The sequence below is a fragment of the Manis pentadactyla genome, chromosome 6 (genome assembly GCF_030020395.1).
Source record: "Manis pentadactyla isolate mManPen7 chromosome 6, mManPen7.hap1, whole genome shotgun sequence".
NCBI classification, from domain to species: Eukaryota; Metazoa; Chordata; class Mammalia; order Pholidota; family Manidae; genus Manis; species Manis pentadactyla.
Window position 1 is genome coordinate 18,326,157 of NC_080024.1, and position 14,148 is coordinate 18,340,304.

The following is a 14,148-nucleotide window of genomic DNA, read 5'->3' on the forward strand; positions in this document are numbered from 1 at the left end:
CTCCACGCGCCAAAGGGCCAGAGCAGCCTGGAAAAGGGGCTCTGAGGGCTGGTCCATGGACCCAGGCTCCCCCACTGCTTGCACAGACCATACCCAGACCTCTGGCCCATTTGTTCCTAGCCCCTGAAACAAAGTTGGGGAGAGCAGAGCTGTAGTGAGCCCAGTGGATGTATGCACACGTGTGTGTGTACACGCATGTGTGTGTGAGGTGGCAAGTTGGACCCAACTTTGCTAATCTTAGCTGTTGTGGTCCAGTCCTAGGGAGAAGGGGTTTCCATTGGCATGCCCAGCTGTCCTGATTTCCCCATCTCGCTCTAATTAGCAACGTTCCGGCTGGGAGGGGACCTGAGCTCACATTCTGTTCTCTGCTCGCATATTTTTAACTCTGTTTTGCACAGTGAGAATGCCAGGTCATTCCAGTCTTGGTGCAGGGAGTGGGGGTTGGGAGGACAGGTGTGGGGACTCCGTTCCCCACCTATTCTCTTGAGCCCAGGGTTAGAGGAGCTGGTGACCCCTTGTCCTTCTGTCTCCCTGACCCTCTCCTGGTATCTGAGGAGGCCAAGCCCTTAGATGGCAGACTTACCCATGTGTGTGCGTAAGCAGAGTTGGGTAGGGTGGGGCTGGGATGGACTGAGAGAAGCTCAGCTAGGAATGTCCCTGTTTTATTTTTGGTCTCATCCCCACCTTTTGCTGTCCAGTCTTGTCATTTGCCTCCAGCTCTTCCTCCCCCCTGCCCCCCACCAAAGGGGAATTTCTGCTTACCCCTAAACAAGTGGCTCTGTCATCTCCAGGACTTGGCTTTCTTGTCGGTGGAAAAGAGAGAGGATTCCCTCTTATGTTCCACACCGATCCCCACATTTGGGGAGTTGTGGAAAGATGGGGAGCAAGGTCAGCCTGAACATAGGCTTGCTCACCCGGGCAGCTCTCAAGGCCTGGGGTTCTTCCTGCCCGCCTTCATACCTGTTCCCCCTCCCCTGCCCCTGCAGGCTCTTCGGCTTCGTGGCCCGGAAGCAGGGCAGCACCACAGACAATGCCTGCCACCTCTTTGCAGAGCTTGACCCCAGCCAGCCTGCCTCCGCCATTGTCAACTTCGTCTCCAAGGTCATGCTGAGTGCTGGCCAGAAGAGATGAACTCCAGCCATTGCCCAGGGCCACGGCAGTGGGGACGGGGCCTGTGGGGAGGGGACCCCAGAATCCTGACCACCCTTCAAACCAGAAGGAGGACTTTGGGCCAATTTTGGAGAAGGAGAGAAGAAAGTGCAACATGGGGAGAGGGAAGTGAATGGCAGAGGGGAGGGGGAGCGAGAGAGAAAGGAAGGAACGAAGAGGTGGGAGAGAGTGGCTTGGATTCCCCTGGGTGGGCGGATGCCGCGAGACCCCCGAGCCCCCAAGACCAACCAGGCCCACCCAACTCCCCCTCCACCCTCCAAGAGGGTGGAGCTCCTCAAAGGAGATAGACCCAACCTCCCTCCTTAGGGATCCATATTTTTGGTGGGGGTGGAAAAGCTCTGTTTCCCTAACCTAACTGCTTTGCAAGGAAATCAAATGGAGAGAATCTGTTTTGGCCACCTCTAGGGTAGATTGCCTAACCAAATAGAGCCGACATGGGACATCAAGGGGCAGAACTTCTGTTTTGGGATGGATCTCAGAGCTGAGGCACCCCAGGTTTTGTCATTCTGCCTCTGATGTGTAGTTTGTGTGTTTGTGTATGTGGGGTGTGTATATATGAATGTACCCACATCCTCACACATAGGTTTCTATTTGCCTCTCAGCTAGAATTATAAACAGGGATACTTGTTTTACCCCATGTGTTGGCACACACATGTGCATACTGCCCACAGAGGTTTTAAGTTGGGTGTGAAGGGCCAAAGGGAGGGGACATAAAGCCTCTTACCCAGGAGCACCCAAGATTATGGGCAACAGACTCTGGTGGGCCTGGCGTCTGCCCTGGGTGCCGCCAACCACTTCTCAGTAAAGGACCTGCTGCAAGCGTGGGGCTGGCCAGCCTGCAGCATGGCTCTAGGCTCTGCCTCAGCCTGGGGCGGAGCAGGGCTGGGGGAGGTGGCGGCTTGGGTCCACAGCCCTGAGGAAGAGAGCCCTCAGGGAGGGTGGCCGTTGAGCTCTGGGCATCACTCCTGCCAGCTTCCTGCCTTGGCCCGTTCTTGACCTTCACGCTCCAGACCAGCCTTTCTCAGACTTGCCTATCTGCATGATGCCTTTAGGTGCTGGGGATTGAGCCTTCCCACCTCAGCCCTGCCCTGGTCTGTCCTGCAGGGTCCCCTTGGTGGGGCTTGTCCCCCTTACTTGCATAAGCCCTGCCCAGCGAGGCCCAGGGGAGATGCCTTAGCCCTTGTGCTCCCCTCTGTAGCTGTTTCAGGGACTGGCCTGTTGCTGGGCTGCGCAGGCTGTCCACAGCAGAGCTCGGGGCTGCTCCCGCGCGCCCCACATGGACTGCCCACAACACCAAAGCCTTGCTGCCCCTCCTCCTGCCTTGTTTCCCCAGCGAGGCCAAGCTGCCCGCGGGGCGGAGGGCAGAAGGCACCTGTTCAGGCCAAAGAGCTGAGAGTCTGCTTCAGCAACTAGGAAAACCCCTGACCTCCACCCAAGGACCCGAAGCTGGGATGGAAAATTCACCAAGACTCCGTTCTGGAGTGGCTTCTTAAGCCTATGGGGTCCCTTAGGGAGAGGCTTGTACTGACATATAAATATATATAATATATATGTGAGACATACTGACAGAATCTGTAAGCTAATAAAATAAGAGAAAAGGTAAAAAAAAAAAAAGAATAGGTAAATTGACAAGAAGTATTTATTGTTTCCTTATATTGCTTTATTGCCTCCCTGGGCGTAAGCCAATTCCCATCCCTTTTTATATGTACACGTGAAGTCTGAAATGTAGGGAACCTTTCTTTATCCTTGGAGCAATCAGGAGTCTCGTTGCCCTGGCCTCGGTCTTCCCTAGACCCTGTCTGGGGCCCGAGAGGAGTGGGTGTGCATGCTCCCTGCTTTCGGCCCCCTCCTTTCCTGGCAAGCCTGGGGGCCCAGCCATTAGCGCCCATACAGGAGAGGGGAGCTGGCCCCTCACCACAGGCCAGAGCGAGCGTGGGAGCCTGCAGGGGACATGGGTGTATGTGGCGCACGTGGGTATATTTTCTCCTCCAAGAAGCTGTATCTGTGTGGACATTCTGCGTCAGGGAGTTGGAGAGAAGGGTGTCTGAAGAAGGCAGGGCCACCCCCTGTGTTCCAGAGATTGAAACCTTGTGCTCAGTGACTGAGATTCCTCCAAAGTGCTCTTCCTTCTGAGGTGTTCAAGCCAGAGCCCGGATTCCCCTGTCCTCCTTCCCTATCTACCCCGACCCTCTTCCCAGAGAGGAGACATCCCACCCGCTTCCTTTGTAAATATCTTCCTCTCCCACTGGATGTGGCCCAGAGACTCTCCTCCTGGTGTGGATATCCTCTCCGCCCTTGAGGCCGGATGGAGTGTCAGACCCTTTGGCCTCCAGACTTGGGCCCGAGTCTGGGGTCAGTCTTCATGTGAGCTTTCCCACCACCTCCCAGAAGCCCCCCTCCCAGGTGTGGCCAGCCCACCCCTCTTAGGCCTGAGCCATGTGTGAGCCTGGGAAGGCCCCACGGATGCTGGCAAGCTGATCTGTTCACTCCTGGGTGCCCCCTGGGAGGATTTGGTTTCTGGAGTTTGGCCTTTCCAGAAGCATGAGGGGAAGGGGTGCCCAGTCTTCACAGCAGCCCCACCTTTGGGTCAGACACTGGTTGGGAAGACACCGTAGCCTCCCAAGTTTCACAGGTTAGGACCATGCACCTATGTGCACGCACACACACACACACACACACACACACGGCACTGCAGTATATTCTTGCCAAAGATTTCCTTTAAAAGAAAGCACTTTTAATAATCACTGTTATTATTGTGTAAGTATTTTATCCTTTTCTCTCCTCCCCCAACCTTTTTTGCTGTGGCTGATTGCTGAACCTGCTGGTCGGCCAGGAGAGCCCTGTCTGGTCTTGACAACAGGCTGGTGGGGAGGGTCTGGGAGGAGCTGGCCAGGAAGAACCAACAGGAGAGGCACAGGCAGTCACGGAGCAGCCCTGTGGACCAGAGAGGCTCAGGCTCAGCCCTAGGCCCAGCCTGCCTCCCTCTGTCCAGCCAGGCCTCTGAGGCAGGCCCGGGGTCTTGCCGCGCTGGCCCGTATGGTATCTGGAGGGAAGAGGGCAGGGAAGTGACACTCTCTGATTCAGCAGGGAAAGAGGCCCAGTGAGGTCCATGTGGCTCTCCCCTTGGGACACGTTGGGAGAACTGAGCCTGGGAACAATGGGGTGGTGACCCCAGAGGGGAAATAGGAAGGAAGTGAGCTGTTTGATCTCCTCCAGGGGTGACGAGAATGCCGCTGCCCTGTGATCTCGGTGTTCTGGCTCCCTTATCTAGCCAGGTGTTTGAGGGACAGATACATTGTGTCCTAGGTTTGGGAAAGGCCTTTTGACCCCTATCATCATCAGAGCCTCCCCCACAAGCTCTGAAAATTTGTGGACTGCCAGCAGTTCATCTCCCCTGGGTTTTGAAGAATCCCCGGGTGTGTCAGAGGGCAGGATAAGGCTGGTGGGGTCAAGTGCCTGTGTGACTGTTACAGGGAGCTGCTGGCTGGACACGGATGAGCCTTATAAAGGGGCAGCTGGGAGAGAGCAGGGCAGGGCATTCCTCTGCCCCACTCTGATTGTCTCGAGCCAAGGTTGGGTGGGCCCCTCGCTCTGTCCAGGGGGCTGGGGGTGGAGGGGTCTGTAAGTGGAACATTATTTATGCCCTGGCTGCATATCCACCACCCTTGCCTCCCAGGCCTTCTCCCCTTCTTTGGATTTTCCTAGCTTCAGGATCTGGGGAGGTCCAGTGGGCCAGTGTCCCCTCCGAGGGCTGCCTCCGGCCCCACACCTCCCCGCACTCAAGGTCCTCGAAGAGATTGCAGTCTGGAAGCCACTCTTCACCCAGGTCCTTCACCCAAGGCCGGGCCCCGGAATCCTGAGACTGGAGTCCTCTCACCAGTAGTGACACAGGACGTGTGTGCGTTCGTGTGTGCAAGTATGGGTGTATGTGTATGAATATTTTGCTCGTCTCTTTAGGGATTGTGGGAGTGGGGGTCAAAGGTGGTGGGCAATGGGATGTCAAGTTCAATATCACCCAGCAGTGAAAGGAACTAGGAGGCGGGGCCTATGGAGCCCCAGTTGGTGGAATCTCAGCATTGGTGATGGTGAGGGTCTGCTGCACAGAGAGCGGTTTGGGAAGATCTAGGCCTTCTTGGGTCCTCCGATGTCTGAAGTGTGTGGGACCTCTGTACTTCCCACACCTGGGCTCCTCCCAGCAGTGAGGTAATTATAGAGGGACCTCCTAAGTTTGAGAATTGGTGTTAAAACAGTCTGAGACTCTCCTGTGTGTCCATGTTTGGTTTGTGTGTGTGCGAGAGCACATCTATCTGTGCAAGCTGTTTTCCCATTTTTCTGTCCTCCTCTTGACATGTCATTGAAAAATAAATGTAAGAAATTCCTTACAACCCTCCCCTGTCCCCACCCCTGTCTCCCAAGCCCTTAGCAGGAAAAACAGAATAACTCAGTATGGTCCCCATCCCCTGGCTGTGTATTTATATAGATGGAAATATACTTTCTATTTTGTATCATCGTGCCTATAACCCTTGCCACCTTGTATAAACCCTGATGTATGCTACTTACCCTGGATATGAATGTATTGTACACTGATGCCACCCACTCTGTACAGCTGCCTAGTTCCTTTGCGACCCATTGTATGGCTTTATAAATGATAAAGTGAAAGAAAAATCCATGCTCTAATCTAGCTGTGTTGTTTGGAAAAGGGTCTGTCAGGTCTCTGGTGAGCAGACGGGGCCTCACCTGGGCTCCAGATATGTGGTGGGCTTCAGGGAGGCCTCTGGTGGGCAGCTCACCTCAGATCCTCCCCGTGGTTTTCCCAGCATCAAGGTCCTGTTTCTGATTCTATGAGTGTTTGTCTGGACTTTTCCAGCTAAAAGAGCAACTCAAACTGGTTTCAGAAGGAAAAAAAGGAACGTACTGGCCCACATGACCCAAGAAGTCAGGCACAGTTGGCTCTCTCCAGTGGTTTGATGGTAGAATCAAGAATTTGTCTCGATCACTTGGGTCTGAACTGGCTTAATTTTCAGGTGAGCTCTGTTTCCAGGGTGACACCACCAGGGACCCAGGATATGGCCACTCAGTAGTTCAACCTTCCAGCAGGGCAGCCCCAGGAGAGAGCGAGTTCTTTTCTCCCAGTATTGGAAAACCTGGCACAAATGTTCTTTGGCTCTGGGAGACCCTGCTTGAGTCCCATGACTAACTGAACAAACCACCCTATCTGGATCTGGGTCACATGACTGCCTCTGGAAACTTCTGGACTGTCAAGACTGAGAGTGGGGCAGTAGTTGGTCCTTGAAGGGGTGAGGTTTATCAGAGGAAGGGGAATAGAGACTGTCAGGCCAAATCTATGGATGCCCATCAGATGGTACGTGTGTAGCTCACTTGGACACCAAGCCCAGGGGTGCTATGTGAATTCTTTGGGTTTCGGAAAGTTTGGAACGGGACCTACTGAGGCATGCCTAGTGTGCAGGGTTCCCTGGGAGACCTAAAATACTCACATGGCACAGATCCAGGGCCCCATCAAGCTTACAGCGCAGCTGGGAGGGTGGCTTGGATGAGTTGATTTGAGCAAGTGTGTGCTGAGATCCATGTGTGGCCACACAGTGAGTGCCATGGGCAGCCTGCTCAAGCTTCTTGGTCTCAGGACTCCTTTACACTCTTAAAAAGTACTGAAGACCCCAAAGAGCTTTTGTTCATATGAGTTATGTCCATTGAAAACATTTATAAAACAAGAATGATTGAGAAAGGTGACATTGTTTTGCATTTTTAAAAGATGCAACATCCCCTTTCATGTCTAGTTTAAGAGAAGACAGCTGGATTCTCCTGGATTCTTCTGCATTCACTCTCTTGTGATATCACACACATGTGCCTCTGGGAAACCCCACTGTACACTTGGGAGTAAATGAGAGTGAAAAAGACAACAGCTTAGTATTGTTATGAGAATAGTCCTGACCTCACAGAATCCCTCAAGGGGTCCCCAGACTACACTTTGAGAACTGCTCCTCTAAGGGAACAAAGACACAGAGCCTGCCTGTGGGGGGAGAAGTAACACATCTTGCACAACTACTGTGGGTGAGGCACTGTCACGTCTTCATCTCCCCAACAAACCCTTGAGATGGGTGGCAGTGCACCCAAGTGGCAGGGAAACCGAGGCTGTGAGAGGTCACATAGCTTCTAACTGGAAGAGCTGGTCACCACTCTGTCTGACAGAGCCCCGTCATCACTGATGGCAGCTGGCACTTGGCAAGACTGTGGAGCATGTATGTGTGTCTTCTCATGCATGTGCACCCAGTGAGCTATGGGCTGTTCTTGTCCCCATTTTACAGAGGAAGAAACTGAGGGTCAAAGAGGTTCTGAGATGGCTCAAACTCACAAACTGGTAAGTGTCAGAGCCATCATGTGGGCCAGCCGAGCTGACTGACCAGTCCATGCCTTTAGTTCATGGGGTTTCCTGTGCTCTCAGGGTTTGCTTTCCGAAGGATGGGCGGGCAGGGTACCAAACTGATGGCATTGGTCAGACAGGGGGCTGGGGCCTGAGCAGTGGGCCTGGCTTCCTGGGGAGTGGACCAGGGCTGCTGGTGTGTGATGGGGAGCCTTCCTCTGATGCCACCAGCTGTGGGGTGATGAGGATGCCTTGAGTTAGGCCTGTTCAGGGGATGAGGAAGACAGGGTGGGCCTGTGAACTGGGCTGACTGAGCATGGCTTCGAGGGGACTAGACAGTCAGGGTGGGGGCCAGCCATGCTCCTGGTGCCCTGCACAGGAGGAAATGGACTGGGCTGCAGCAGGAGAGTTTCGGTTGGAGGGGTGAGGGCTCGTGATGCACCTTATTACACTGAAGATCCAAAGGACCTTTTGGTATTTTGCAAGAAGTGTGGTTCATGCACCATCAGCATCACCCGGGAGCTTATTAGAAAAGCAGAACCTCGGATCAGAAAGATTGGAAACTGCTTGTTAACAATGCCCCCAGAAACCCAGCTCAGGCTCTGATGTCTCAACAGCCTGGCTGAGCATCACACAACTGGGGCTCAAACCTGGGGGCCAAGATGCACAGCCCAGGGCTTGCCTCAGCACCACCTGAAAAATCAGGACTGCCAGTGCTCAGGTCTGGTTCTCCACTGGAGAGGAGCTGTCCTGGGCCTCGCTTTGCAGCCTGCCCCACCGGAGTCTGCAGCCCAGGGCAAGCCAGGGCCAGGTAGGGCGATATCTGAGTCTGGCAAGCAGGAGCTCTGGTTGTACCAGGTGTGCGGGGTGTGAGCAGAGGCCAAGCTCAGAAGAGGCAGGAACCTTAGCTGAGGTGAGGGCAGGAAAGACAGGGATGGGGTTGGAAGTTAGAGGTCTCAAACTTGGCTGAAAAGTACTGAAGTCTGGCTTCCACGACAAGGTTCTGAGGGACTCAGTCTGAGGTCTAGCTGGGAGCTGAGATTTTTCATCTCTTTCTATGGTATTTTATGGGCAGCCAGGGCCCAGAAATGCTAGAGAAGAACTTTCTTCAGATGGGATCTTCCATAGCAGGGGTGTGTGCATGTACACCGGAGGAGAGGCAGTGTGGGAAGACAGCCCTTCGGACTGGCTTGGGTGTCCCTACAGCCAGCCTGTGCCCATGTCCCTCCTTCCTGGGATGGTGGGATGTCGTCTTCTCCCCTCAGGAGCTGAGCCCCAGTGTCCTTCGTCCTGCACCCAGGCTGGGCCCTAGCCCCAACCATGCTAAAGGCAGAGCTCTTTGAGGAGAGAGGAGCTGTCCCAGCCCCCCAGGGGCCATGCCCTTTGGTCTACGGATGTTCATGGGAAGGGAAGGGACTGGGAAATCCAACTCCAGGGGCTTTGAAATCTCTCCTCATGGGTATTAAATCAAATTCTGCCTGATTTTTTCAAAGAATTTGATTTGATTTTCCTCATTGGTGAAAATGACTATTTATTAGTCTCAGCAGTTTCTAAGCAGTTCAAAATTTGGAAAGGATGGGGATGGTTAAAAAACAGTAAGTGTAGGACTGAGTGCACTGCTGTGTGCCTGTACATGCAAGTGTGTATGAGACCTAGCCCCTGGGGCAGTGCTGGATCTCCACAGAGGCAGCTCCTTTCCTGCCTCTGTCCACCAACATTCTGGTGTTGAGCTGATTCAGCCCCAGGGATGTGAGGCCAGACCTGGGGCAGGGCTGCTCCCCCAGAGGGTGACCCGCGGCTGCCTGGCATGATCAAAGGAGGGGACGGCGCTCCATGAGTTCTGCAGAGCAGACCCCTGGGAGGCCCAGCACACACAGGACATGGGATGTGGGCAAGCTGGGGTTGGCGATAAAGGGCCAGGGGGCCAGAGGCCCCAGGAGCCTGAGCGACCTGGGAGAGCTTGGCCCAGAGAAGAGGCATGGGGGGATGGCGGGCTGGCTGGCCTACATTCAAGGGCCTCTGTGGACAAGAGTCGGCACTTGGCGGCCTCCATTCAGGTGTGGCTGCAGACAGAGCCCAGAGGGATGGGGTTGAGCTGAGAGCACAGGTATGGCTGCGCACCGCGACCCAGATGGGAGTGTCCCAAGTGTGGTCTGCATTGGAGAACACTGGCCTCAGTACCAGGCTCTGCTGGGTTTGGGTCTGGCTTTGCCAAGACCTCAGGAAAGTTTTCCCCCCTCTTGGCCTCCCAGTTTCCTTATCCATGAAATTGGGTAGCACTTGCCCTGGAGGGCTGATGTGAAGATGGAGACCATGGCCAAGAGCTAGGCCCCAGGCCCTCGAGGAGCACGCGCTTCCTTTCCTTTTCTGGTGCCTCTGCCTCATCCACACCATTTCCTCAGACCTCTGGAGAGACTTGGCAGCTAAAAGGACTTGCAGCCGAAAGCCTCCCGGATGATATTGATCTCACCGGCTCCTAACTCCAGACCACAGCACGCGGGGATGGTGGTATGGTCGCCTCCGTGTCTCCAGCTTTTATGGAGTTTAAAGATAATCTCTGGCCATTGAGACAGGATGTCCGGGTTCTGGGCCCCCTCCTTTCAGCCTCTGCTCCATTCCCTGACTCCCGAGTTGGTCCAGGAAACCTCCCATTCGTGGGTCAGGTCCTGGGAAACCAGGGGGTGCCTGTGAGGTTGCCTGACCTCTGTCCTCCCCCAGCTCCATATCCTGTCTGAGCAGAATCTGACCTGGAGTGCTACGGACCCTCCTGCAGGGGACTCAGGCTGGTTGGGGATATCAGGAGCAGGGGCCACATAGGGCAGGGGTCCTTGAGGAGGGCAGGAGACCACCAGGAAGAGATGGTGAAAACCTCACAGACATGGAGTGTTAGAGCTGGTGGAGACCTTGGGGGGACCTCAAGGTAGGTCAATCAATCAATTCACCAGGTATTTACTGAGCACCTACTATGTGCAGACACTGTGCTAGGCACTGAGTGTCACTGGTGTGTTTGTTTCTCTTGCAGCATTCTAGTTCTAGTGACAGTGGGGAATGGATAGCAGGGAAGACATATGAAGAATCAGCTAATATGTAATTACAATGTGATAAATGCCCTGGAGGAAAGGCACATCAGGTAGCCAGATTTTGTAACTAGATCCAGATGATCTTGGTGGAGCAGAGAAGGTGTTCCTTAGGAAGTGACACGTTCTGAATGTTAGAGTCCACAGGGTGAACAGGAATTGATTAGGAAAAGAGGAGAGAAAGAATGTGTCAAGCAGAGGGAAAAGCATGTGCCAAGGTCCTGGGGCAGGAGGGGCATGCCATTATCTGATCTCCATGTATCTTCCCAGGGTAGCATGTTTTCCAGTTGTAAGTTGATAATCACTTGAAGGAAGGCCAGGTAGAAAAGTGCTGAAAAGTGCATAGGCTGTGGTGTCAGACTGCCTGGGTTCAAATTCTGGCTCCATCCCTACTAGCTGTGTGACCTTGGGTATGTTGCTTGACCTTGCTCTGCTTCTGTTTCCCCCTCTGTAAATGTGGGATGGTAATAGTGGTACTGAACTGTGGGGGTTTTTATAGGAATTGAGAGTCAGTACCTGCAAAACAGCTTGGGACCACACCTGGTGAATTGTAAATGCTCAGTAAGTATTAGTTATGTTTGTTATTTATTTATTTGACCTTTTTGCCCTTGCTCACTAGACTGCAAAGTCCCTAAGAGCCAGGAGCAGGTCTGTGAAGCCCCAGTGGTGTCTGGAGTGTGGGGGGCCCTCCATCAATGTTTTTGGGAAGAGTGAGGTAACTGTGAGGTCAGTGTAGCCAAAGGGAGCCATGAGGCAGGGGGCAGGGCAAGGTCAGGCCAGAGAGGGTGGGCGAGGTAGGCAGGGCTTCCTGGGTGATAGGAAGGGTTTGCTGTTTGTGAGAGCAATGGAAGCTTTTGAAGGTTCTTAATCATGGGGTGGTGGGATCAGGTTGGGATTTTGCAAAGATGGCTGGGCTGTCTGTTTCAACATCTGTTTAACCCCAACTATATGTTATATTATTTATTAAATGTCATCTCAGAATATATGTATGAAATGATTCTGGGTAATACATATACAGCTAAGGAAACTAAAGATTAGAAAAATTAAGTCGTTTGTCCAAGAGCTCATAGCTGGAAAATGCTATAGGAATGCACTTAAAATCTCTTTAGTTCTATATCATTTAAGATATTGGTTTAGCATTTGTAACAGAGATTCCAAATTACCAAACACTTAAATGTAATAGAAGTTCATTTCTTTCTCAAGTAAAAGCTCCAGCTTGTATTGCAGCTCCTCCCACGAAGTTGTTTAGCAACCCTAGGTTTTGTTGCTCTGCCACCCTCAATATGTGGTTCCAGCTCCTGCCATTGCAACTGCATTCCAGTCAGTAGGAAGCAGCAAAAGAGGAAATGTCCTTCCGTCTCTTTAAGGACACAATACATTGTTTACATTGTATACACTTTTCTGCTCAGATTTTAATGGCCTGATTGTCACATGACCTCAACTAGCTGCTGGGAAATGTTACTTTTATGCTGTGCAACCATGAGCCCAACCATACTTCTGGAGAGTGGGCCCTGGGAGCAACTGTTTATTTCTGATTCACACTACAACACCAGCAGAAACGACAGCTCCTCTGTGGCTACAGAGAGAGGAGCCCAGGGCCTACACTCTGCTTCTTTCTGGGGCCACACTCAGGGGATGCTAAGCAGGTAGAATTGGAAAAGCTCAGTGCTGACCGAATAGAAGGGTGACAGAAGGAGAAGAGTTGAGAAGGACTGTTTGCACGTTGAACATGCTGAGCTGAGAAATATTGGTTTGTGCAGAAGGTGAAGAGTTTGGAATGGGACTTGTTGAGAGAAACAGCTGTGGGAATTTCAGGTGAAAATAGTCACTAGGCAATTAGAAATGGAGGGTCAAGCCTGGAGGTCAGGGTCTGGGAGTTACAGCAGATACAACGTCAGGTAGCTGCCCAGCTCCGTGGTTGGTTCTTTGAGGGAAGGACCTGACATATGGGGGCTGGGGGGGCCCAGTGGCCATGTCTGTGTATAGGGGTACCCTGACCACTTTCTCCCAGTTATATAGCAGGCTGGCCCAGGATTGCACTCTAGTTGGAGCAGTCCAAGTTTTTCCCTGGACTGGAGAAAGGAGAAAAGAAAGGGCCTGGGGTCTGGGCTGGGTGGCTGCATGGGTTTCTCAGCATAATCTCCATAGAGGTGAAAAGACACAGTAGGATGGTCCTGGGTCTCAGCACAGAGGACAAAGGCTGGAACAGCAGGGTGAGGCTCCTGTGCCCCATGTGTGCCCCAGAAATTGCAGAGAGAGCAGCCTAAGTTGTGGGCCCATGCAGACGAGATGGCACCGTGGCACTACCTAAGGTCCAAGTCTGGGACACACTCAGAATTTCTTTGTGGGAGGGAAATTTCTGTGGCCAGGATCCTCACCTGACCCTGAACTACCTGATGATGTAATTGGCCTATGGCTAGGCGACTGCTTCCACACCTGTAGGCAATTAGCTATTTATTATTGACTGAGTCACTATATAAAGTGCTCTGCCCAGTGCTCTGGGAGAAGGCAAAGAGAGGTGGATTATGCACCTGCAGACTGCTGGATGCAGAATGATCCTAGTGCTTGACCTGTCACCATGAGAGTACTGCTGGGTGTAACCCTTTTACCCCAAGAATGTTCCATTGTCATTTCTCAGCCTCACAGAATCCATAGTGAACTTGCCTGGGTCTGAAACCCTCAGGCAAGACATTTCTCCCTACTTCAGTGGGGAGGATTATGTGATATAGACAGTAAGTTGAGTCATGGAAAGATTGTCACGCATTTGTGGGTTGAGAATCATCCCTCTAAAGGCACTGTGGGGAGACGAGGGTCAGGGGTGGGGCATCAGCGTGTGGGGAGGAGGAGGCGAGTCCTAAGAAGAACTCTCAGAAGTCTCAAGGAAGGGAGAGCCTGGAGGGACCAGTGTCTTTGTAGGCAAGGGGACTCAAAGTTTCTAGAAGGAATGAGCCCTGGGAGAAGGTAAGCGAATTTGACCCTGAGGAGGCCATCCTTATTTTTTTCCTTTGGGAAAAGAGTGACAGCAGAGTGGCAGGAGCATAGGGTTGAGGAAGTGGCTGAGCTCAGTGTCTGCCTCAAAGAGGCCTGTAAGATCTGAAGCACTGGTGACCTGATGAGTGACAGGAGGTGGAGAGAGACAGCAAGCGTAGGAAGCCCTTTCAGAAACCCTGACGTCTATCCTCTGTAATTAACTTCCTTTCCTGAGCTCTGCTTTCTTCAGTCAGGTGGTCATGTTAGCCTAGGTTTCACCTGCAGAGAATCAGGATGGAGTGGGCAGAGACCAGGAGGGAAGGTGATTTGTCCTGGAAATCCGAAGCCCCCCTGGGGTGGCTTTCAGAAGAAGCTGGCTGATACCTAACTTCGATCTTTCCTGCTGTGCGATCTGCAGGTGTCCCCTGGGGAGGCAGAAGCCTTCTCTGAATGACACTCCTTCAGAGGGCTCAAAACAGCTGAACTCTATCCCAAGTGGAGATAAGAGAGGTGACAATCAGGTGAGAGCTGCGGCAGCCGCTTTTGTGTGTG

General features: G+C 52.9%; 1 protein-coding gene across 15 annotated transcripts in view; it reads left to right on the forward strand.

Annotated features, from left to right (window-relative positions):
* The window catches only part of TNS1 (tensin 1), a 223,415-nt gene extending 217,578 nt beyond the window's left edge, over window positions 1-5,837 (forward strand). For all 15 annotated transcript variants that reach the window (XM_036915898.2, XM_036915949.2, XM_036915957.2 and 12 more), the window contains one exon: window positions 987-5,837. In XM_036915898.2, the coding sequence (XP_036771793.2) occupies window positions 987-1,131 (145 nt within the window). In that variant the 3' untranslated portion in view covers window positions 1,132-5,837. The remainder of the gene's footprint in view (window positions 1-986) is intronic.
* Window positions 5,838-14,148: the final 8,311 nt, after the last annotated feature.